Source organism: Brachyhypopomus gauderio, chromosome 1 (genome assembly GCF_052324685.1).
Source record: "Brachyhypopomus gauderio isolate BG-103 chromosome 1, BGAUD_0.2, whole genome shotgun sequence".
NCBI classification, from domain to species: domain Eukaryota; kingdom Metazoa; phylum Chordata; class Actinopteri; order Gymnotiformes; family Hypopomidae; genus Brachyhypopomus; species Brachyhypopomus gauderio.
Window position 1 is genome coordinate 25,821,063 of NC_135211.1, and position 25,920 is coordinate 25,846,982.

Sequence of the window (25,920 nt, forward strand, 5' to 3'; positions counted from 1 at the left end):
CTGCTTGTATTTTCCTGTGGATTTTATGGATTTATGAGGCATTCTGCTGGGATTCAAAATCAGCATCAGTTTTATTGGCCAAGAGACATTGAATACACAAGGAGTTTGTGTCAGGATGGCATTACGCAAAATAATGCTGCATTATTGTCATAACACAATAACATAACTTCATTTACATAAATTATGACAAATATCCATATTTTAGTACAATAAATATTTACACAAATTTGTTAAAAGAGTGTGAATATGTAACAACAAAGGTGGGTGCAACAGTACCTGAGCAAAGTGATTCCAGTACCTAAGCAAACTGAATCCAGTACTCGTCAAAATACTGAACGAAGACTGAAAGTATTGCAGAGAGTGTTGCATCATCTAAAGTGTGCCGCTAAACGGTCTTGCTGTAGAGAGTGTGGTGTTGGGTGCTGAATGCCACCTGTCTTATGCCTGTGTCTGACATCATATGTTTACCAATTATTCATGCTCAGAATAACCTCTGGGTGCTAGTAAACTGTAATTCAAAAAGAGCACGATATCATTGCCCCTGCTGCCGTGGTTACCCAGGGGAGGACGGGTTCCCCTGTTGAGTCGGCTCCACTGCTTTTGCTTACGCCATCTTGAGGAACTCGTCTGGCAGTTTGGAGAGTTTCTATAAAGTTGCTTTGTGGCAATGTCTTTGATTGTCATTGCAGTACAATGCAATGTGATTTAGAAATGTATCTGTGCACTTAGCTTGTAATTTAAGAATAAAGGAATTAGGCCTGTTGCTACGGTAATAGTGCTTCGTTGCTGAGATTTGTCTTCCCTTCCAGAATAATGATGAATCCACACAGACTGGCACAGGAAACCCAAACCAGGACTCAGGCTCCTCTACTGGCCCCATGTCCCCGTTCCTGAAGAAAAAGGCCCACATCCTAGAGGTCCTGCGTAAACTGGAGGAGACAGACCCACTTAGGTTTCATCCATCCACTTGCTACTACCATCATGGACAGGCATTGTTACCCGGAGAGATGACTACCATTGGAGCTGCTTCCCCACGTCAGCCGCATTGCCGGCACTCTAGTTCAGACTCTGACATTCATGAGTATGCTAACGAGGAGGGAGACAATCCTGCAGCTTTGAGATATGGTAGCTGCCCGTCTTGTCGTGTTCTGTCACAGAGAAACAGCCTGGACAGTCTACTTAAGTGTAACCAGCATCTCAGCATCACATCACATTCTGGCAGAGAAGATGATACAAGTAGCCGAATGTGCCCAGAACAATATGGGGCTTCAGGACAAAGTACAGACGCGCAGGCAAAGCTGCTGTGTGTGGTCAAAACAAACATTCCCAACGCACACTGCACAGTTTCTCAGAGTAGAGTGAATGTTACTCACCTTTCACAACCAGTTGCAAAGGCCATAGGGCCACATCTTTCACCAGTAGTTGCTAGTTGCCCTGAACCAAACACCAAGTTAGGTGAGAAGACAAAGCATGATCGCAGAGAAAGTGACTCTGAAGAAATATCGTCTACAAAGTCAAAGAGTGTTAATGAAGACAAGGAGGATTCTGGGAGGTCACTGACAGCAGGGCAGGCTGGGGACAGACTTGAGAACTTAGTCCAAGTTTGCAGTGGAGTCTTTTCCTCCAATCAGATGTCTGTTCCCAGGAAAGTAGTTGAGTCGTATTCCCAAGTCTCCATATCTGAAACAACTGCCTCAGCACTTACACAACAGCAGGCTGCAGCAAAAAGCAAGTTGGCACAAGGTTCTACATCTTCTCCCTCCTTGTGTAGTGAATCGAAGCCTTCTCCAGTCTCATCTTCATCCACACTTCTCAAGCTTCTCAAAATGCCTTTAATGGCTGAAAATTCGACAACAGCCAATGCCCTCCACTTAAGTCCTCAACTTACACACAACTCAAAAATCCCTTGTAGAAATCACTATGAGGTATACCACTCACCTACAGTGTCTCGTAAAGCTACCACAACAGAACGAGAGAAACCATCCACTGCATCTAAAACAGTCTCTCGCCCTGCCACGCACTCTGCCCCCAACTCCCCACCACAGCCTGAGGATCTCTGTTCGTCCCTTTCTTTGAAGGAATCAGGTTTTAATAGCCACTCAACCCCTAAGGTTTCTAAATCAGCAAATGAGTCCTCTTCACAGCCACTGAAAGGTGGTACAGTGGCTCACTATGAAAACCTTGTAGATCCGTCCCATTCCAGAAATGATCTGCCCCAGATTACCTCAGAGGAGACTGACTCTAAAGAAAAACAGAAAATTAGTTCAAGAGATGAGAGGGTCCTTAGTCACCTGTCCCTCACGAGCTCAGAGTCTTCTGGAACCACAGATGAATCTGCTTCTGATAGTTCAGACCAGGACACTGACCCAGAGAGTCCTGTTTGGCAAAGACCCCAGAACCACTTCAGCCTGCCAACCTCATCTTCTGCTGCAAACAAAGCACAACGGAGCAGTTACTCCAGTATGAAAGAGAAATACCACGAAAGAAAACCTCCAGATCCACTGTCGGCGCGACAGCATGGCACATCTGTTCCAACTCAAGCCGTGGCTAAAAGAAGTGACAAGCAGCCGTCACTACCAAAAAGGACGGTCTCAAGCAAACCTCAGACCGATTCAAGTTATCACCCATTCAAAGAACGTCTGGCAGCACTTGGCAAACTGAAGGGCACAGAGGATCTGCAGCAAACCACAGCGAAACAGGAAACACAGAGTGGCCCAGGTAAAAGCCCTGCGTCCATAGGATGTAGAGTCAGTGCCAAAACCGCAGAGAGACAAAGTGGACCAATCACAGTGGAGCAGCGCCGTTTAAAAGGTACAGAACCCCTTGATGCAAAATCCTACCCTAAAACTAGTTTTGGCAATTATGGTAAGGGCCCTGGTTCAGTGAATATAAACATTTCAACAGAGAAACATTATATAGCAAAGCCAGACAGTCAAAAGATCAAAATTGGAATGTCCTCTGCAACCCCTTGTGAGACTCCTGTAGTGATGTGGAGCTATGGAAGGAATCCCAATCCTCTTGCTCACCACAGCAGAACAGTGCCGAGTCCTCAGAGTAGCCCAGTTAGAGTCCAGTCCAAGTCCCCATCCAAGGCCAGCACTGCCTCATCTTATCCCAGAGGCATGAAGCTGATTCAAGATGAGCGCTCCCATCTCCAGAGGCAGCCATCGCGCACCGATGACAAACCAAAGCTCACAGCTGGGAAGAGAAAGACCTTTTCTCATGTTGGTAACATCCCTCCTCCTCTGTCGCCAAGACCTGGATCGTCTAATTCTGGGGCTTTTAAGGAAAAAAGACTTTCCTCAACTGCACCAGCCATCCAGTCAGCCATCGAGCAGAAGGTGATGCGAGGAATTGAAGAGAACATGCTGAAGCTTCAGGGCCAGGATGGAGGCCCTGCTGCAGAAACAAAACAAAGAACATCAAATGGAATCGCCAGTTGGTTTGGTCTCAAGAAGAGCAAGCTTCCAGCTCTTAATCGCAAATCTGAAATGTCCAAACTCAAACATGGTATGTCATCATCATCATCATCACCAGGAGCCAAGGATGCCTCCGGGGCTAAAGGAGCACCCAAGAAGGTGGTGGAGAGTTTAAACATCTCTAAGCTCATGGAGAAGGCAGAAGACTTGAGAAAGGCTTTGGAGGAAGAGAGGGTCTATGTGAATGGAGTAGGGATCGCTCTTGAGCGTCCTGGGAGAGGACACTCGTGTGAGGTGGTGATGGACCAAGCACAGGGTCAGTTATCACTGATGTACAGAGGAGTGACAGCTGACAACTTCATGCAACAGCTGCTGAACAGGTAAAGGTGATTTACAGGTAAAGCTTATTTACAGGGAAATGTACAAATATGTAGCATAATTCTGTGGAACTGCTAAATGTTTTGGATCATCCAATCAGTATTTTTCCAGTCTCCATATTGTAATGCTACGACAGATTTATTAATTTGAGTAAATTGTCCAATTTGCTTTTAGTATTGCAAACATACAAGAACAGAAGTGAAAAAATAGAAGTAATTGTGTTTATAATGCTTCATGTGTCTCAAGGGTGGATGAGAGAGGAGCTGTGCATCTCGGCGTGATGCACAGGAGACTGTCCTTCGACTCCAAGAGATCGCGTCCTGTTTACAGCCACCAGAGAAACAGCATCAGTCACACAAGGAGCAGGGAGGATATAGACAAAGTAAATATTCACGGAGCGTATTTTAAGCTGATAATTCACTGATACAGTGTGCAGACTGACAGTATAATCCACCATTCCCCCCTCTCTCAGCTTCAGGGTTCAGACATGGTGAGCCGTGATGAGATCACATCTGATGAGAGTCTGGCAGAGTCTATCAGCTCACAGCACTTCACAGGTGAAATCCAAATGAAGTATTTTTCGATACCAAACCTCTTTCTTTCTCTTGTTTTTCTGCCATGGTAGCATTGCAGGACTAGAAGCTTTGCCTTAGAACTTGTCACACATGGCATTCTCCGTTAGTTTCTGACATGAATTGTAATTGAGTCTTCATCTGATTGATCTGGTCCCTGAGGGTGTAAGCTTCTCTCAAGAGACTCAGTACAAAACGTGGTTGAGCATTCATGTCTGGTAGTGGTGGGGAGCTTTGCCACTTAACTGACACCTCGTGAGGTCTTGAAGTAAACATGTACACAAACCTTCTCAAGCAAATGAGTAATAATAATAATAGTAGTAATAATAGTAGTCATAATAATTGTAATAATAATATGTTTTCACTTATATTGAGCGAGTGGGCTGAGCAGGCATGACGCAAATGCAGGATTTTGTAAATTTATTAAAATAAACAAGACAGAAAGCCAAACAGGGGGAGAATACCATATAAAGGGGAAAACACTCAACTTGGAGACACACAAACATACACACGGCTAACAGACAACACACTGTAGGTAACAGAAACACAAACTTACAATGCTGAACACACACGACTACTGGATGTAAACACAATCAAAGGGTGTAACAGGGACTTGAGTAAATGAACAAGATTGACACTCAGAAGAGGGGAAAACCACATAACAGGGGCAACTACATACACTGGTACAAGGAATCAAAATAAACTCAACACAAGTGCAATAGAGGACACGGAAAAATAGGAAACACAGAACACACGTAAAGACTACACTCGAACGACCAAAGAGACACGAATGGGGAAGGCAGAGACAACAGACAAAGAGTACCAGGGAACGACGTGAAATAACTACGACAAACCGTGACGAACAAGGGAGGTACAAAGTGACACAAACATGGAGTTACAGGGAACAGACTTACAGCTGACATAACCAAACAGGAGGAGAAAGCAAAGCATGGAAGAGGTGGAGAGAGACAGGGGCTTCGAACATACGAAGCAAGTAAAGAGAAACCATGAACGACTTGCAGACAATGACAACAAGGGAAGAGACCGTGAGGTTTAAATACACTAAAACAGAGAATCGAATGAGACACAGGTGTAACAAATGATCACAGGGACAAGGACACAAGGGAGAGGGGCATGACAGACGACTGGGAAACTACAGAAACAAGAAACAAGGCGTGCAGATGATACAAGGGAGGGCAGAGCTCTACGTGACAGGGCCGTACTTATACTCAAGACCACAGGAGACACAGTTTTTATACATTAGCTTGTAAATGTGAAATATATTGTATAAAATCTATAAAAAAAAACAATTAAAATTAATAGATTAGTCAAATTTGTAATATTTCTGTTACACGTATCTTGCACAGAACCTCTGTCCAACGTGTCCTGTTTCTCTAGAAATCTTGTGTTCTTCTACTGGATTTTTCAATTACTCTCTGTGCGCACACACACACACACACACACACACACACACACACACACACACACACACACACACACACACACACACACACACAGTATGTGGTCTCCAAGTGTTTTGTTTGTGTTTAGGTTTGTGTTTGTTGGAATTCAGTCATGAGAGGATTTGTGTATTTGTCAGCCAGTTTGCAGTCGATATTCTGTATGTCTAAATATTGTGTAGTATTAATAGCGCCCCTCTCTGGAACCAAGAGGACTAGGCCGAACCTTGAAACAGCCCCAAACCCCAAACGTCCTCCATCCTCCGCCACGCCTGATTTCTGCATACAGCCACCGAGCTTCTCTATGAGACAAATAGTGAAGTGTGATTTATCACTGCAGAGAACATGCTTCCAGTGTCATGATTTACACCGGGCAGCCCACATGGTGTACAGTGATCTCAGACTGATGATTGTGGGCGTGAACATGCAAACCAACCACAACCAGCTCCTATCTCACTGTTCTGGTGCTGATGTTTGGGAGTGTGGCCATGCAAACCCACCACATCCAGCTCCTATCTCACTGTTCTGGTGCTGATGTTTGTGGGTGTGGCCATGCAAACCCACCATAACCAGCTCCTATCTCACTGTTCTGGTGCTGATGATTGTGGGTGTGGCCATGCAAACCCACCACATCCAGCTCCTATCTCATTGTTCTGGTGCTGATGTTTGGGAGTGTGGCCATGCAAACCCACCACATCCAGCTCCTATCTCACTGTTCTGGTGCTGATGTTTGGGAGTGTAGCCATGCAAACCCACCACATCCAGCTCCTATCTCACTGTTCTGGTGCTGATGTTTGGGGGACTAGATAATTCAAATGTATTACATTTGGAGGCAGGTGGATGCAGAAGGTGTGTTCAGCACTCCTCATGCTTTTCTAAGGACTTCACAGAATCTGGAATCTTCAGGGCCTTCAGGGCCTTGTCTGCTGCCTGAGTCTTCAAGGCCTTGTCTCAATGAAGATAATGATATGATGCAGACATTGACTAAGCTTTTATACACCACTGAACATTATATGATTCATATTCTAAACATATGATATGATACTCTAAACCTTTAAAAATAACACCTGCTTGTTAGCTTCCCTTGTGGCTGTCAGACAAAATCATCCAGAAACTGAAACGTAACTCTCATGTTAATGTGTCACTGGTGAGGCAAACTCCCTGCATTCTGGGTACCACTGCAGTACTTCACAGAAGAGCAGACGAGTGTACTGTGCTGCACATATGCACATTTCCTTTGAGCACTTTAAGGAATCCTTTTGACAACAGGACAAGAATTTGCGTGATTTTTGTGGTGAATTGTGACCTTGGTTGTTTGTCAAAAGCGCTATATAAATCTCGGAAGAATAGCCTATTTATTCATTTATTTATTGGTTTTCTCCAACTGCAGGGTAAAGTGAGCTTCACTTATTCATTAAGAAAACATTTAAAGAATTTCTGTGGCACTATCGTGACACTCCAAAGACAAAAAGGGCAAAGAAACTGTACAGAATTTCCATAGTTCAAGTTTGCAAGGTGATGCTAACTTTACTTCAGGAAAATGTTGGTACTGTCTCACTCCGGTGTCATGGCATTGCCTTGGGTATTCACAGAAATTTTATAAATGCCAAAATAAAAGTCACTTCACTTATTTCACATAGAGGAATACTCTATTGAATTTGTAATGGGTATTTACCATAAACAATACATCTGACATGCACCCCTGTACAAATTATATAAGGTATTATATGGAAAACCTGGTATTATAATGAACACCTTGGGACATTGTTGTAATAAACAATTATTTGTATTTATAAATTAAGTTTCATTCTTTCAAAGAGGGGACTCATTTTTCAGAGGGAAGAATGTATGGAAATCTGTTTATGCTAGCCTGCATCCTTCAATGTAAAAGTAGTTCTGCATACATGTACATGTACCATAAACAGTAGCAACCAAAACTGCTCCAGTATTCAAAAGTTTGGGCAAAAAAAACATCACCTCATCAAACGTTGGTCCTTTCTTGGTAGGACGAATACATTTTGAATTCAAATACATATTGACAGAATTCAGTGTATACTCTTATACTTTATTTTTATATATTTCTATGGGTTCTCCTCTCTTTACCTCTCTTTACTTAATTTACTAAGTATATGAAAATGGGCTGAAATTATTGTCTATGGTAAACAATAAGATGGAATGAGCCAAATGTATAAAACAACAGAAACAACATCTGAGAACCCCGTCTGGAAGAGTGCAGTCCTGGGAACAGCTGCAGGACCTTCAGTTAGGTTAACCCTAACCCTAGCATAACTAACCCTAACACTAGCATAACTCTAACCCTAACCCTAACACTAGCATAACTCTAACCCTAACCCTAGCATAACTAACCCTAACACTAGCATAACTAACCCTAACCCTAACACTAGCATAACTCTAACCCTAACCCTAGCATAACTAACCCTAACACTAGCATAACTAACCCTAACACTAGCATAACTCTAACCCTAACCCTAACACTAGCATAACTCTAACCCTAACCCTAACACTAGCATAACTCTAACCATAACCCTACTTTTATATATGTAATGTTTTTGTTTGTTTTTGCACTACTGGCCCATACCATAACCCATAAGACCCTAGTAACACCCTGTCACTGGGTTTCCACCATGGCCTCTAATTACTTCACTACTTGATACCTTGAACGAATTTAACCTAAACTGTCAGAAATTATTCTTATGCTCTTTTTGTTTTTGTTTCTTCACACCTGCAGGCTCGGGTTCTTCGATACGCACCCTGGACAGTGGTATAGGCACATTCCCACTACCAGACTGTGGCAGCAGTAGCGCAGGGAAAAGGCTTCCACAACCCCAGGAGGACCAAAGCTCCTTCACCTCTCAGGGAAAACACGGAGCCCTGATGAAGACCCCGCGCCAAGCGCGCACACTGGAGAGAGAGCCATCATCTTTAGATGAAGTGAAGCCTTCTGTTCTTCTCACTTCACCTCTGGAGGCTCAAGGCGCCACCAAGCATCTCTCTGACACTATTCATGAAGGTGTGGAACCTTTTCAACACATTGATGCTTTATTTATTTATATTAGGTTTAGGTTTGTAAACCAAAAAAACAATAGTGAACCATGTAATTCTAGATGATGAAGAATAATGTAACGCACGTGACACCACTGACTTCACTGACACAGGCTTCACTGACACAGGCTTCACTGACACTCATCACTAGCAAATGCCAACTATACATCAAACCCTTGTGTATATATCTCTCGTTTGAAAAAAATCGATGATTGCACACAATATTAAATCAATATAACTGTTCTGCCAATTCACAAGAGCAATGTGAGCCCTTTGAAAACACTTTGACAACTGATCATTAAAAGCTCCAGATCACAGATTATTATGTCATTGCCACTGGTGGTATATAATGTACCTTGCAAATAAAACATCTTGCTGTTCCTACTTTAACTAAAGTTACTGATGAGAATCATGTGGCTCATGGCAATATGTTCATTATGTTTTATTATCAACATGTTAATATCAACACGTTTTACATGGCACAAACTCTTTTGATTTCCAGACATGGATGCCTATGGAGTCCAACTGCAAGCAGCACCTACCCAGAACTGGACCTTCCCTAATCCAAGAGGATCAGCAGGTCCTACAAACATGTACCTACAAGACATGGAGTCAGCACACCCAGAAAGCCCATCCAGACCAGTGAGCGGACTCTTCCACCTTCTTCTGTGACATAACACGAGATCAACTATCATGCTGCATACAAACACTGTTTATTAAGCTTCATTGAGATTTAGAGTATCATCAATTCAGTTTAAGTCACTATTAAATTAAATGCAGTTTTCAGATACGGCACTATTGAGTAGTGAGTAGTCAATATTCACACCATTTTGAAAGGCTCACTACGCCCACACTACTGGCTGCTGCATTCAGTGAAGGTCACTCTTGAGAAAGTGTGCTCAGCACTTCTGGACACTTGTGCGTCTTGGTCGCGCTGGAGCAGATATGCACACTCCTTCATGCACACTGAGGCTGCTGAATGTCCTGCTCAGCATACATTATTTAAAGAAGCCTTACAGTAAAAGGACACAAGGACATCGATGACTCGTGGTGGAGGAGAGCACAAGCCACATTATGACTCCTGCTCGTCCACTTCAGGCTGCCTAGGGCTCCAGACGCAGAGTTTGTCAACTGATTTGAAATGATGTTGACTTGCACAATATCACGTTCACACATATACATCCTACATGCAGTGTCACATTCACATATACATACATCCTACATGCAGTGTCACATTCACATATACATACATCATACATGCAGTGTCACATTCACATATACATACATCATACATGCACAGTGTCACGTTCACATATACGTACATCATACATGCACAGGGTCACGTTCACATATACATACATCATACATGCACAGTGTCACGTTCACATATACATACATCATACATGCACAGGGTCACGTTCACATATACATACATCATACATGCACTGTGTCACATTCACACATACATACATCATACATGCACTGTGTCATGTTCACATATACATACATCATACATGCACTGTGTCATGTTCACATATATATACATCATACATGCACAGTGTCACATTCACACATACATACATCATACATGCACAGTGTCACATTCACTCATACATACATCATATATGCACAGTGTCACGTTCACATATACATACATCATACATGCACAGGGTCATGTTCACATATACATACATCCTACATGCAGTGTCACATTCAAATATACATACATCATACATGCACAGTGTCACGTTCACACATACATACATAATACATGTACAGTGTCACATTCACACATACATACATCATACATGCACAGTGTCACGTTCACATATACATACATCATACATGCACTGTGTCATGTTCACATATACATACATCATACATGCACAGGGTCACGTTCACATATACATACATCATACATGCACTGTGTCACGTTCACATATACATACATCATACATGCACAGTGTCACATTCACATATACATACATCATACATGCACAGTGTCACGTTCACATATACATACATCATACATGCACAGGGTCACGTTCACATATACATACATCATACATGCACTGTGTCACGATCACATATACATACATCATACATGCACAGTGTCACATTCACACATACATACATCATACATGCACAGTGTCACGTTCACATATACATACATCATACATGCACAGCGTTACGTTCACATATACATACATCATACATGCACAGGGTCACATTCACACACACACATCATACATGCACAGGGTCACATTCGCACACACACATCATACATGCACAGGGTCACATTCACACACACACATCATACATGCATTGGCTTTTGTCATTTATTTTTATTTTTTGCATGGTGGATTTTCTTAATGTCAAACTGGATCCTTGTGAAAATGTTTGACAGTGATGTCAGTATGTGAGTAGCTTTAGTGTCCTGCACACAGCTGATAACACACTCGCAAGATCCTGGAAAGGTTTATGAAAAATTTAGACTAATGCTGCACAGTTGCATTTGTTAGAGCAGGTCTAGTTAACCATTGGTTTATTTAACCATGGGTCAATTTAACCATGGGTCTAGTTAACCATTGGTCTAGTTAACCATTCGTCTATTTAAAGATTATTATTATACAAATAAAAATTATTATTTACAATGGGTCTATTTAACCATGGGTTTATTTAACCATGTGTCTATTTAACCATGGATCTATTTAACCATGGGTTTATTTAACCATGGGTCTATTTAACCATGGGTCTATTTAACCATGGGTTTATTTAACCATGGATCTATTTAACCATGGGTTTATTTAACCATGGATCTATTTAACCATGGGTTTATTTAACCATGGGTTTATTTAACCATGGGTCTATTTAACCATAGAACTGCCTCACTGACTCCACATCGTCTTCTATTCCCCTTCAGCTTAGTGAGAATATTAAACCCCCAAAATTTGAGAAAGATTAAAAATAAATAAATAATAGCAGTATAAAATAGTTTTTTTCTTTCAGGAGAAACTCAAAAAGATTACTCTAAATTTGCTCCTACCAAATACTGATCAAGTACAACAGTATAATTATACATTAAGACATTTACTTTAAATTATGTGCCAAACAAGAAAATGTCAAGTGCCTTCAGTACGATGATAACAGTGTGTTCAGTATGAAGGTTTATAATAGCTTTAACCTCTGTCACCCAGTTTATAAAAGCATGGACTGGAGGCTCAAACCGTCACGTTTCTTTCACAAAGGGGACAGCAGCTTTGCAAGAGCATTTAGTATTAATGGTCTCAATTCCTCTTTGCATCTCCAACGTATCCACTCCTGTCCTAAATATTACACAGCAGGCAGAGTGTCGTCTTCCTTAGACTCCACCAGATGAGCCAATGAAGTAAGATGATTAAAATGAGAGAGAGAGAGAGCATGAAAGAGAGAGGGATGGTGAGAGAGCTGAGAGAGAAAGAGAGTGGGGGAGATAGAGAAAGATGGAATGAGTGAGTGAGTGAGTGAGTGAGTGAGTGAGTGAGTGAGTGAGTGAGTGAGTGAGTGAGTGAGTGAGTGAGAAAGAGAGAGAGAGAGGGATGATGATAGAAGGTAGAGGGAGAAAGAGAGTGGGGGAGATAGAGAAAGAGGGAATGTGAGTGAGTGAGTGAGTGAGTGAGTGAGTGAGTGAGTGAGAGAGAGAAAGAGAGAGAGACACATAAAATGCACCACTGTGAGCCCCTGAGCCTAAATGCTCTTGATTAACCTGTGCTGTTTGACGCTGCTTCTTGAGCTGGTCAGTGGTTGCCATGGGAACTGTTAGAAAGCAGGCAGATAAACCTGATGGATCATCTATAGCATCAGATAGTACCAAGCAAATGGACTCTCTTACTTGCACAAGAGGTGAAAATTTTCAACCTCTCTTCAGAACACAGTGTGACAGCTTTTAAGCTTGCTATAAATACCCCGCCTTTGAATAAATAGACAGTTTTTTTCTTTGGCAATGGGATCTTTTTAGGAGGAAACATGTCTGACGATACACAAAAGACACTGCATCTGATAATACACAGAAGGCATTGCGTCTGATGATACACAAAAGGCACTGTGTCTGATGATAGACAGACGACACTGTGTCTGATAATACACAGAAGGCACTGAGTCTGATGATACACAGAAGGCATTGCATCTGATGATGGACAGAAGGCACTGCGTCTGATTATACACAGAAGGCACTGAGTCTGATGATACACAGAAGGCACTGCGTCTGATGATAGACAGAAGGCACTGCGTCTGATAATACACAGAAGGCACTGCGTCTGATGATGGACAGAAGGCACTGCATCTGATGATACACAGAATGCACTGCATCTGATGATAGACAGAAGGCATTGCATCTGATGATAGACAGAAGGCACTGCGTCTGATAATACATAGAAGGCACTGCGGCTGAAACACAGAAGGCACAGCGTCTGATGATACACAGAAGACTAGACTATTGCTGTATATGCTGTTCTGATTCAGTACCATAACAAATGCATTAAAATGGACATTAAAGCTACCAGTGAGTGATTTCACCAGTGAAGTAATGACCAAAACAAGACCAGTTGTTCAGTTGTTATACAGGACGTCGTCTGTTCTTTTTAATGCTATTTTCTACACTATTTTCCAAACGTCTTGTTCTCTCTGCTTTCCAGAGCAAACGCCTCCAACAGAGTTCCCATGAGGCTGACCCCAGAAGCCATCCGTTCCTTCCCCAGACAGGTGCCACCCGAAGGGGCAAAGCCAGGACTCACGCGGGCCCCGAGGTGCCCAAGGCAGGAGGCCTGGAGCTGGTGAAGGAATGTCCAGATGACGCTGTGTCCCCAAGTCGTCCTCAAGCCTTGGAGACACCAGAGTCCCTGAGTGACTCTCTCTATGATAGTCTCTCCTCCTGTGGCAGCCAGGGGTGAGAAGAAACCACTTCAACCAGCACCCTGCTGATTTCAAAGGTTTCGTTTATAAATGTTGAATATTCAAATGCAGGAGCTGATCTTTGCCCAGTGTGCCAAAGCCCGTTTGACCTACTGATATGCCATGAGTTTATATTTAACATAGTAAGTATGAACTCAAACAAGATCACTAGATCTTGAACAGATCATTAGATCAGATAGATAAGATAGATCTGCTAGAGTGTAGAAATAAATGAGGTCAGAGATGGTGCTGGGAGGAGAGAAGCCACCTACATTCTGGTTGCTCAGTTTTCAGTATATTTAACACATCTGGATATGATGTCCTCTAGCAAACGTATTCCATCATTATTTACCTTAAAACCTTAATCCCTAAATACCTCTCATGAGTTTATTCATTGATCCTGAACTTTATAAAACTGAATTTCCTAATGAAAGGACCCACTTTCATTGGTCCCTCAGGATAATGGATGGACAATGACCAAAACACACATACACACACACACACACACACACACACACACACACACACACACACACAAACATCACAGTTGTGCTTGATGAAAAGGCAACTTGTGTTCTTATGTTCATTTACTTCAACAAATCTGCAGATGGCCACAGTAATTAAAGATGCAGATTAATTAATAGTTTTATTTAAAAATTGTGTACAGAGATATCATTTTTGTCATTTTTACCATCCGAGGTAGCCTCCACAGCCCCCGCCTGCCATGAGCTCGGCACTAACTTCTGGATTCACTTTCACTGCACAACTGAAAACACACAGAAAAAGAGGCAGTAAATCCCAATTCAAACATGTATCACAAACACACTCTGGTGCTCTATATGTTGGGGCTGCTTCTTCTGTAAAGTGGATACTGAGGCACACTCTGAGAGCTGAAACACGTCTATGGGAGACACGTCTATGGGAGACGACTCCTTATATGACATCTTCTTTTTTTTCATTTTCTTTCATCTTTTTGTTCTGGTTCTAAACCAATTACAGATCACAGGTTTGAACTTAACATGTTTGGTGAAAGAAACCCTTCTAGAAACTGGTTGAGTGTTGCTTTTGTATCTGAACAGAGTGCCTCTAAAGTGCTTGTAGCTATCAATAACAGTACAGAAAAACTTTCCTCTGGATTACCTGTGAGGTATGTTTAATTACATGTTTAGGTATAACATTAAAACTTGGACTGTAAGAAACTAATATGCTAAAATAATGACTAATTCAGATTTTATAACATTTAGTTAGAAGCACACAATTCATCCAGATTTAATAACACATTTACTTAGAAGTGCATAATTAATCCAGATTTACAAGTGCAGTTAGAAGCATATGATTCGTTTGCCTCTACAAAACAGGTCTTGTGCACCCTGAAAAATCTGACAAAATGCTGTTATGAGATGTTTGATTCGTAGCTTTAATCTTACTCTCCCATCTCACAAACACATAAAAGAAACTTCCAATCCCCCAGAAAGTATCAGGATTGCCTTAGTGTTGAAAATGGTGTAGTCCATCTCCTTAGTGACAGAAGTGATCTTTTCAAATATGATGTACACATTGCTATAAACATCTAAGCACAACAAGCATTTCAGAGGTATTGAGAAATACCTGAGAAATATGCAAACACGTGCAGGCAGCGTTTCATCACTGTCACCAGGCTGACACTAATAAATGTGTCATTGTCATAGGTCATCAATATTGTTCATAACTTACACTGTGACTGATTAGGACAAAGCAAAAACTGTGACACACTACATACCAAACACCAGTTTATTACTTAACTATTTATTGACCACTCACACTAAACTTGTTTCAGGCTTTAACAGTGAGCGGGATCCTGTCAGATTGGGATCCTGTCAGCCTTATGGTGGATCATCAGATTATGCCATTTTTACTATGGCGTTTGTTTTCAGGATTGCCTGAATTTAATGGATTTACTGAGATGTTATTGAATTAATTTCAATATGAATTCAACACCTAAAGCACTGCTGTGCAGTACTGAGTTTGTATGAATGAACAGTAAGTTTGATGTACAGTTTAATTGGAGCACAAAGTTAATTTCACCTGGAATTAAAGTTCAAACAGAGCAAGCTCGCAACCCTCTGAACTGAAAACTCATGCTTCTTGTCTTTATGAGATCAATATGAGTGTGTTAAAATAAGATATCACTTCCTGAATATTTCAGTTTCTTCTAAACTGCTAAAAGGCTATCCTAATTTATAAGATTTATAATCCTAATTTATAAAAGAACTCATAGCTTCCAAATGGTTGGGCACATTCACTTTGAATCTTGTACCACAACACTTGAGTTTTAGACAAACATGGGAGATCTTACATACTGGTTTCACACTAGCATGGGAGGTCTTTCATAATAGAAAAATAGGAAATAGAGCATCCACCTTTTACAGAACTTTGGAATAAAAGATAATGTCAAGTCTTCCAGTAGACTGTCCCATAGATCACTGACCATTAAAACACAACATACATGATAGGAGCTACTCACTAGACAGGAGGTCCTAATACACAAGATTCACGCCCTGTGGTTTAAGGTTTGGGTCTTTTAGAAATGGAAGGGTTTTACTACTCACTGGGGTTTTAGTCTACGGATCCAAGCACATTTTCTTTGTATTGATTTCTCTATACCCTTCCTATCTTGTATCAACCTGTGTTTTTTCTTGTTGTGATTTGTTTCTTGTTGTGATCCCAGGCACCCTCACCGAGCTCTTCTTAGCAGTTCTCTCTCCACAAGTGCCATGTTCCCTTAAGAAGTGCTTGAAGTGTCCTGTGGAAAATGAGCTAACAACTACTAAAACGCTAGCAAAACCTGCTCCAGTGCCCGTTTACGTCCAGCTGGGCAGAAACGGATGCTGAGAGAGTTAAATCAGTGCTGGAGGGTTTCCACAGTATGTAGACTCCATGGTTCCTCCAAATAGGTGTCAAGCTGTTGGCACACATGGTGGTTTTTGCTGTAAACCACAAACTGTCAATTTAAAGACAAAATAATATGTTACCTTAATTATTTCACGTTGTCGAGCTGCCAGGACTTCACGCCTCTCTCATTCGTGCATGCTGTAGTAATGAGTTATTTTTCCTTCCAAATTTAACCTAACATGATGTAGGCCTACAAGGATCTGGTCATAAAAACATTTTACTTTAACTTATCTGTTAGTTTGTTTTTTCCCCCACTACGTTAAACTGTTTATTTTTGCTGCTGTTCTGTTGTTTAGGATCATGTTATTACTGGTTTCATTTGTTTCCCCAAGTTCTTCGTACTGAACATGAGGTCGTTTCTTCTGTCGTTTTGTGGATTTCAAACAGCTACATTTGATTTGCTCTGTAAATAATATTTCAAGGTGCTGTGTATATAAAGCATTTCCACCAGAACTCAAATGAAGCCATAAAAATGTATCCTACCGAGGCAGTAATTCAGTGATGGGTATCTTAATTTATGTTTGAGGAAAAAACAAGTAATAAATCCTTTTGTCCAGTTTGCTCTTTGTGGACTTTCCGTTAATAGACGCCAGTATCAGAGTGAACTGTGTGTGTTCCTCTCGCGCACACACTCACATACATGCGCACTAAATATATGCAGACTCACAGGTAAAGGAGGGTATGCTATATTGTGATTCAAAAATGAGGGATGCAGTGAGCCTAAACTTGTTATATAATTACAGAAACATCCCTGGCGAGACCCCACCCCCACCAAAAAGGCTTAAGCGAGTTGAAATGATCGCAGCTGCTCCAGTGGGCGCGGAGCTCTGTGAGGACAGTCGTGCTTTAGGACGTTATCTTCCGCTGCAGGATTGTCCATTGCCTCTGTCTTATGAACCAATAACAAGAAGCTGTTGATGGAGTTAAACGAAAATGCGAGGGTTCGTTCTCTTCGCTTCTCTGTGTGGATGCGTCTTCGGCTCAGGTAAAGCAGCTTCAATAAAACAGTGGAATAGTGTTTTCGAACATCACTATATCATTTAAAGTGCAGCTTAATTAAGATAAGAAACTTCGCTAACTTTAACATGCTGCCTATACGTTGAAAACCGGCCTAGATCCGATCAGATTTCAAATTCACTTTAACTCATTGTAAAAGAAAACGTGGCTTCTGCGTACTTTGTGTTATATAGTCCTCGTGGTGTTTCGTGCGTAAATACGCGTGCCGTTTTCACTGCATAGGGAAAACGACTCCATTTGTCCATACTTATGTTACTGTTACTCGTGTGGTCACAGTGAATCTTAGGGTCTCGGAACTTCACATATTCGTCTCGTGTAGACTTGTCAATCAGGCAACAAGAAAAATATGGATTTGTACCGCTAAATCACAGCTGAAACACACGGATAGTGCTCTATCAGGAAAAAAACTCGCGCAGTGTAGTCTAGGTTTTTTAAACCAGGTTCTAATTACATACTCTGTGCCAAATTCCTTGTGTGGATCAGCGTCTTTGTCCAATAATCCAGCGTGTTTGTCCAGTTCTGACAAACACGCTTTTTCGATAGGTGTTAAAAAGACAATCCCCTCCCTGAGGTGTTTGAGAATGAAATAAAGGAGCATGACTGAAACTGAACCACAGAAGGAAACAGAAATAAGAAAGTTTTTATTTACAATATAGCTAAATGCAGACACTCTATGTCCTCATGACACTACACTGGAATAACATCAATTATCACTGGTATTTTAATGGCGCACAGTTAAATGTATATTTAAGGATTTTCAATCTTCCCGTTAATATCAACCGTTACGAAGTTTGCATACAGTGTGAGAATATGTGACTAACCTGGGTAAAAAGCACAGGAATGTAAACAGTAAAGTCAGTATTATAAATATGAATGTGAACGGTAAAGTTATTATTATAAACCTGAATGTAAAAGGTAAAGTTTGTATTATAAATCTGAACGTGAACGGTAAAGTTAGTGTTATAAATCTGAATGTGAATGCTAAAAGTCAGTATTATAAATCTGAATGTGAATGGTAAATTCAGTATTATTGGACAACATGCTGAGGCTTAGGCGCGTTTTTTGTTACTGTGCATGGAAGTGGGAATTGATTCCCCCTTGTGGACAGTTGCTATTTCTACAAACCACATTTTATCTCAGATGTTGGTAATTGTATATTAACTTTTTTTATACAACATTTTCCTCTAATTTCCTAACCTACAGTACATACAAGTTTCTTGCTTATTTAGATCTTGTACTGACATGGCCCATACAGTGTATATCAAGTTCTAGATATCATTGTATTCATTACAGCAAGTTAAAGTGAAAGTGTAAACAGTTCACTATAAGGCACACGACAACACCAAATACTTGTTTACCCTTCTCGTTAAATCAAAACAATCTGGCCAAACATCACAAACAACAACGCGCTCATGAATAAAGTCTCATTTCATCATAGGCTCAGCAGGAATGAGAGGAAGAGTTGAATGTTAGGAAGAGTACGCCTGTGGAGCCAATTCACATGTGCTTGATTCACATGCGCTTGATTCACATGTGCTTGATTCACATGTGGATGATTCACATGTGGATGATTCACATGTGCTTGATTCACATGTGGATGATTCACATGTGGATGATTCACATGTGCTTGATTCACATGTGGATGATTCACATGTGGATGATTCATATGTGGATGATTCATCAGAGGTAACATGGCCGGCAGGTTTAAGTGATTCTCACACGTGAACTGTGAGAAGTGTGTGGGACTTTGTGCTGTGTAGCGTGAGGAAAGGCCCACCATTCTTCTCGGCGTCACGCATGTGTGTTGGTGCTTGTGTTTAAGTCTGGCCCTTGCAGATGCAGTGCTACCACTGTGAAGAAACGCTTCTCAACAACGATTGCTCGGCTGCAAAGTTCATCGTCAACTGCACAGCCAATATTCAGGATGCCTGTCAGAAAGAAGTGATGGTGGGGGCTCATGGTAAGAGGTCTGGTTTTTTTACACTCATTCTCAGATGACAATAACTCAATCAGTGGCGAAACCATCAACAACCTTAACTATGGATTCATATTCAGAACCCTCAGAATGATTGAGGTCAGAATATAAATCACTCATGAATATCATTTCCTTGAATCAGTCTAAAGATTGTTTCCTAGAATGTCTTTAACACTCTAGTACATTTTTTGAATAAAACAAATCACTGTTAAGTGTAAGAGGATGTTTCAGTGTCAGTGTTAAAAATTAGAAACTGAACCAGGAGCGAAAACAGAAATTTCTCCACAATTTAGGGTTTTAGCTATGAAAATTTATAATGGGCCAAATTCATAAAACAATGGCAATTATAATGTTAACAGCAAATCACACCACAGTTTCATGATTTGTCCCCATTCTTAAATGTGGATAGCACCTGCAATTTACCATTTGAGTGACACCATCTGCTCTGCTCTGATTTAGACTCACGCCATTCCCGTCTTGGTGAAATTACAGCTGCATTGCATTTTTATGCAATTGGCAGCTTTCAGCGTACCACTGGTCTCAACTGGAGTTATTCAGTCTTCAGGCTCTTGGCATGGCTCATTAATATTTATAGACTCATTTACATGTTGGTTTCAGTTGGCTTTCACCTTGGACACAGGTGAATGTACCACAGTTGTAAGTGGACACTGGTACACAAATTGTTTCCATGGTGACCTTATGAATAGGTATTAAACATCATGTCGCACATTTTACTTTGTGTAGCATGGTTACCCTCACATTTTCTGAAACAGGTCCAGTGTCCTCACCATGTGTCTAGTCGGTTATGGCTATCGATTGTGTTTCAAGACAATGTTCATGGTTTCAGAAAAAGCATTAGAGAGTTTAAGATTAAGTTCAGTTCAGGCTTCATTATTTGGATTTGAAGTGGGTTGGGCGCAGCTGTATCTTGAGTTGAAGAGCAGACGTGTTTTTCCCGTGTCCAGGTGTGTCGTACCGCAAAGCCTGTGCTTCCTACACCACCTGCCTGATTGCGGCCGCTGGCTACCAGCGCTTCTGCTCACCTGGGCGCGTGGGCTCCGTGTGCATCAGCTGCTGCAACACCCCCCTGTGCAACGGCCCACGCCCCCCACGCATCTCCACGGCACACACACTTAGCCCCCATCACCTCCAGGCCCTTGCTGTTACTATAGGAAGCTTGCTCACCATCTTGCTGTAAGTGACAGCAACGCGTCACTTGGACCAACGCGTGGAGGTACGGACGATGAATGACACTTTGTGTTTACAGAGCGTGAGGATGTTGTGGTAGAGTGATCGGTGTTAATGGAGCGCTTACCCAACTTACAGGTCTGACCACACAAGCTGATCAGTCAGTATAACCTTTGGACAACTGTGCAGTAAAAGAAAGTGCTCTTCGGAAATGTTTATGTCACTAATGTTCTTCCTTTAAAATTAATAAAGGCTAAGTAAAACAGGCACTGGAAATGATTTTCTTGCCAGCAAAAGTAGAGATTTTTAAGGCATTACAGGTAATACTACAATTTAAAAGGAATACAAATTGTTTACTGTAATCTACTCAACTCAGTAAATGTGTTTTATTATTTTGTTTAAATATTTGATAGCTTGTCAGTTTTTATTTTACTATACGATTTTATGTTATCAGAGAACGGATGTAGTGAATGTGTTCTGCTGGAACTTTGCTTTATGACATCAATACACCATGAAGGTTAAACCTAATTATTATGGTAATATTGCACTTTGGTAAGTGACTTACACTCTGTGACCTAAACAGGGTGTAGCTATCAGTAATTTGTGGCACAGTTGGTAAATGTTTTATTCTAGATTCATCATTGTTTGAGGTGTCAGAAATAAAGAGTTTGATCATGGTTCAGTCTCCGCAGGAAGATTCTGCAGGCCGTTAGGAAAACACATTTGTGCGTTTGTAAAATATTACAGTTTGCTGGAGACATTTACTTACGAGTCAGTACTTTTTCAGTTGTTTTACTTTAATCCTGCATTTGACACTATAGATCACAAACCTGTAAATAATTGTATGACCTCTATATATGCAGTGATATAAAATAAAATATGGAGTACCCCAATAATCTATTTTTACTATCCTTTTCCCCTTTCTAACAAAATTATCAATCACCTTCTGCACATTCCTGAACACCTTAGGAGCTACACATGTTGGTACAAGGTGTTTCTTCCACTAACCACATGCCAGATTACAACTCCCAACATCCAGTGCATCGCTTCACAAGATCCCTATCAGGGCTTTGATTCCTCCTGCAGCCCAGTGTCTGTAGTCCTGTTTGACCATGGCTGTTGTGAAGTACTGCCATTGTCTTAATGTGAGGCGTCGTTGCTGAACTGATTTCTTATGCTCCAGTTCCCACCCCAGTCTACTCTCTGTTACTTTGTCTGCCTGTTTTGTGCCTCTGTGGTTCTGGTTTTCTCACTGTGGTTCCAGACGTTATTGTGATTTGTCATCTTAAATGCTCTGACCCTCGTTTTGTTACACACTACACCACAGATCACCCCACTGTTAAGAAAACCGCATCTTTGAATGTCTGCAAACATCAGATTTGCTCTGCCATGTCACTCTCAACAGTTTCTATTTAGTATGTTGAGTTATGTCACAGCAACACATGTTAGTGTTCATAATAAACCATGTTTTACAAAACATTCATCAGGAAAACTTCAGCGCACTTTTACATTTCACCTTCCTTCATATTTTTCTGCATTAAATTATTTTCCTCATTCTGTATATTTTTTGTAGGTTATAATTTTCGGATTATCAGAAAATCTTTCATTCAGAAGTAAATACCCATTTGTTTTTAATTAATTTAACTAAAGACGCCATGAATTGTGAAGAAGTTAGTCTTGGTAACATAAGGGTGGGGTTAGTCCTGTTCAGTGAACTCGTACAGGCTCCAAACCCAATGCAGCACACTAAGCACACTAAGGAACATGCACACTGCTGCACAGGCCTGTCTCTTTAGTGTAGAGGAGCACACTTCCGTGGACACTGCCCAGGACACGTCTTCACTGTGCCATCAACGTCCTCCCTGGGGTTTCACAAGCCTGACATGACCTGTACTCTCTCTCAGCCAGTGTCTGATGTCATGGAGACCTATGTCCAGGACACCCTCCCCATGGAAACCTATGTCCAGGACGCCCTTCAGCAGAGATGTATGTCCACCCTCGCTCCATTAGTGAAAGGTTTTTTTCTATACATTCACTACCGCTCTCTCATCAAGCTCTCTAATCAGCTCCCTCTTACACTAGTTAATCATGAACAGCTGCTCAGAGTATTGATGAAATTAGATCTGAGAAGTGCTGACATGCTCATATCTGAAGGTGAAGAGTGCAAGATGGGCTTTCTCACCACTAGAGGGCGCTATGAATCTTTTTATGCTGCCTCGTTTAACAGTCTGTTCCTGATTCTGATTGACCACAGTTTAAACCCACTGATAAGGGTGGACTGTGGACTTTCACTCAACCCTTTCTCTACTTAACAATGTAAAAATAAACCTCTCAGAGTCCTCACCATTTGTCCTGGCCGTATGTTTTAGCATGTACAGTACATTACAGTACATCATTACATTCTGTTGACTAATTTGGACTACATATGCCAAAACCAATTACAATGCTAAAAAAATCTGCACAGTTCATAATTAAATAAGTGCATAGGCATTAATGGTTTGAGTGGTGAGAACTCTGCTAAAAATGTGTTGGAAACCAGAAAGTGTTTTTTAAATAAATTAACATTTTGGAAGAGGAAGCTTACATTTGCCACTGTAGATGTGCAGGTGTGACTAACATCACAAAGATTCAGTTTGCTCTAAAGAGTAGAAAAATAAAGTTTAACAATACATACAAATATTTATTTCTAAATGGGTTTCTAAACTATTTCTATTTGCTTCTAAATGGGGTTTTGTTTCAGATTTTTGTATCGAATACAGTCTCACTCTCTTTCTCAAGGGTATAAGACCGAACTGAAGGTATTACGTTTAGAAGTATAAAATATATTGAAATGAGATTTACACTGATATTTGCTTGGACAGGTTTAGTTTTGTTTAGGAAGCTAAACACTAGATACTAAAGTTGAATACGCTGAAATAAGATTAAGTTACATTTAAAGTAAATCAATTAAAATAAAATAAGATAATTTGTAATATTAACGCAACTTGAAGACACAGTTTGAGTCTTATCGGTAAAACACTGAAACACTGCTCTAGTATGTATGGTGTATATGAACTACTGTTAGTCAAATCCAGCAGGTCTGATTTAAATTTAAATTTAATGAGATCTGACTAGTATAGTGCATGGCTGTCTAATCTGAAAAGGGGTACAGATCTATAAATAGACTTGATTATTACACCAAAAGCTTTTGTTAGCCAGTAGAAGCCCTTACTGAATATGTTTAAGCTTTGAATGTTTAAGGATATTCATACATTTTCAATGTGACAGTAGAAATTAACAGAATAATGTTTTTTTAATGTTTTAGCAAAGCATATGTTGTGAAAAATCTTACTGAAAGTAAGGTTACAGTATAATCTACAAAATAAGAAAGCCAGAGAAATTTTAAATTTGTTCATTTCCAAGGTTTGTCTCCTTCACTACTCTCTCAGAATGAAGGCATTAAGCCCTGAACAAGTTCATCATGTGTCCACCACATTGGCTCCAGATATTATGATGTCACAAAAGATGTGCTTTTACAAAACTAAATTGGTTTCGATTGACAAACGCTGGTTCGTTCTGTCTTCAGAATGAGGACACGCGTGACCTTTATAGCAACACAAGTGAAGTTAATTGCTCCATTTATGTTTGGGACACTGGACATTGCTGAAAATTGCAATCTAAAGTTGGACGATTTGCTCACCTTTTAAAACAATTTGATGTTATTATTCCATCCAGTGTTGCTGACATGGTAACCGTAGAGACTGGGATATTTCAACCCCTTTAGCTCTCCGTCTGTAAGCCTCTGGTGGGCTAGGTAACCAAGACCTGTAACTGTTCAGGTTTGGTTTCTCTAAAGCTCGGTCCGACATGGCACCCAAACACAAACAATGAACATCGCATTATCCAGTCACCACTGACCAAGAAATATTAGTTGTACCTTACTTGTTGGTTGCTGTGATCTTCACATAAGGCCAGAAAGCCAAAGTAGATAATGCGTCATTCACTATGGGCTATTTATCTATGAATGTGTGCAATTACTTCACAGCTGTTTGCTGACAGTAAATACCTGCTGCAAACAATACTAACCAATAAGTTCAATTTTGTTTCATTCAGAGAGATTGTTAAATTGTAGGCTGCAAATAGTTATCTTGAGCAAAAATATGAATACACATCAAATACATTTAAACAAATACATATAAATGAACTAATTGAAAGTCATTGACAGTCATTTCCCACTGTCTGTTTCAATTAAAATCCCAGTTTCTGCCCAGTTTGAGGCACGTTGTGAGACATAGTGCACTTTATGTGAAGAATGCACATTTATACATAATCATACACATTGATACATAATCATACACATGAGCATCGTTTCATGTCTTCCTGAGGTCAAATATCTTTTTTGAGATGTGGCAATAGGTTGAAGCAGGAGAGCTATATGAGAATAACCAGAACCAGGTTCACGCCCACATACTGGGTCTGGGGGAGTTCAGTCTACTGCTGAACGTCATGGCACATAGAGGTGAAGGACTCTATAGTCCATGTTGAGACTGCAGTGTTTGCAGTTGTCGGGGTCCTTTACCATCAGAAGGTGAGAGTCCAGTGCTCCGCCAAAACCTTGTGATCTTCGTTCATGCAAAGCACTTGGAAATTTGTGGTAAAGCTGGAAGTTCAGTGCAACGGCAGCCGAAAGGACATGCAAACCCCCCGGGGTAATCGAACACTTAACAAGGATCATGCAAACCCCGGGGGTAATAGAACATTTAACAAGTAGCATGCAAATTCTCTACTGCCCCATCACACCTGCATCATTTTGGCAGCTTCTGTAAACAGCTTAGAATAATGAACAATACAGAGAACTCTCACAGTCTTAAATGACTACAGCCAAACACAAAATCAACAAGCTGCTTCTGAACTTTTTTTAACCTTACCATTTTTGATACGTAGGATACTGAGATAAATAACCTGGAGCAGGGTCCTTATCAATGTTCAGATATTACCACAGCATCCAC

At 40.8% G+C, this 25,920-nt stretch overlaps 2 protein-coding genes across 6 annotated transcripts in view; both read left to right on the forward strand.

Annotated features, from left to right (window-relative positions):
- LOC143514364 (nck-associated protein 5-like) overlaps window positions 1-17,306 on the forward strand; it is a 65,291-nt gene extending 47,985 nt beyond the window's left edge. For all 4 annotated transcript variants that reach the window (XM_077005442.1, XM_077005468.1, XM_077005458.1 and 1 more), the window contains 6 exons: window positions 810-3,799; window positions 4,044-4,179; window positions 4,270-4,354; window positions 8,579-8,860; window positions 9,395-9,534; window positions 13,566-17,306. In XM_077005442.1, the coding sequence (XP_076861557.1) occupies window positions 810-3,799; window positions 4,044-4,179; window positions 4,270-4,354; window positions 8,579-8,860; window positions 9,395-9,534; window positions 13,566-13,820 (3,888 nt within the window). In that variant the 3' untranslated portion in view covers window positions 13,821-17,306. The remainder of the gene's footprint in view (window positions 1-809; window positions 3,800-4,043; window positions 4,180-4,269; window positions 4,355-8,578; window positions 8,861-9,394; window positions 9,535-13,565) is intronic.
- Window positions 17,307-17,549: 243 nt separating this feature from the next.
- On the forward strand, window positions 17,550-21,828 carry LOC143514395 (ly6/PLAUR domain-containing protein 1-like). Of its 2 annotated transcripts, none has more exons than XM_077005514.1 (3): window positions 17,550-17,737; window positions 19,592-19,729; window positions 20,689-21,828. In XM_077005514.1, the coding sequence occupies exons 1-3, from the start codon at window positions 17,686-17,688 to the stop codon at window positions 20,940-20,942; spliced, it is 444 nt and encodes a 147-aa protein (XP_076861629.1). In that variant the 5' UTR covers window positions 17,550-17,685; the 3' UTR covers window positions 20,943-21,828. The 2 variants fall into 2 exon arrangements, with proteins under 2 accessions (XP_076861629.1, XP_076861638.1); XM_077005523.1 differs by having other exon boundaries at window positions 20,710-21,828.
- Window positions 21,829-25,920: the final 4,092 nt, after the last annotated feature.

Excerpts from the sequence above, each read along its gene's own strand:
- LOC143514395 (XM_077005514.1), top strand. The coding sequence starts at position 17,686 with ATGCGAGGGTTCGTTCTCTTCGCTTCTCTGTGTGGATGCGTCTTCGGC. Across the intron at positions 17,738-19,591 it reads TGGATGCGTCTTCGGCTCAG|TCTGGCCCTTGCAGATGCAG; the intron begins GTAAAGCAGCTT and ends CTTGTGTTTAAG. Across the intron at positions 19,730-20,688 it reads AGTGATGGTGGGGGCTCATG|ACGTGTTTTTCCCGTGTCCA; the intron begins GTAAGAGGTCTG and ends GTTGAAGAGCAG.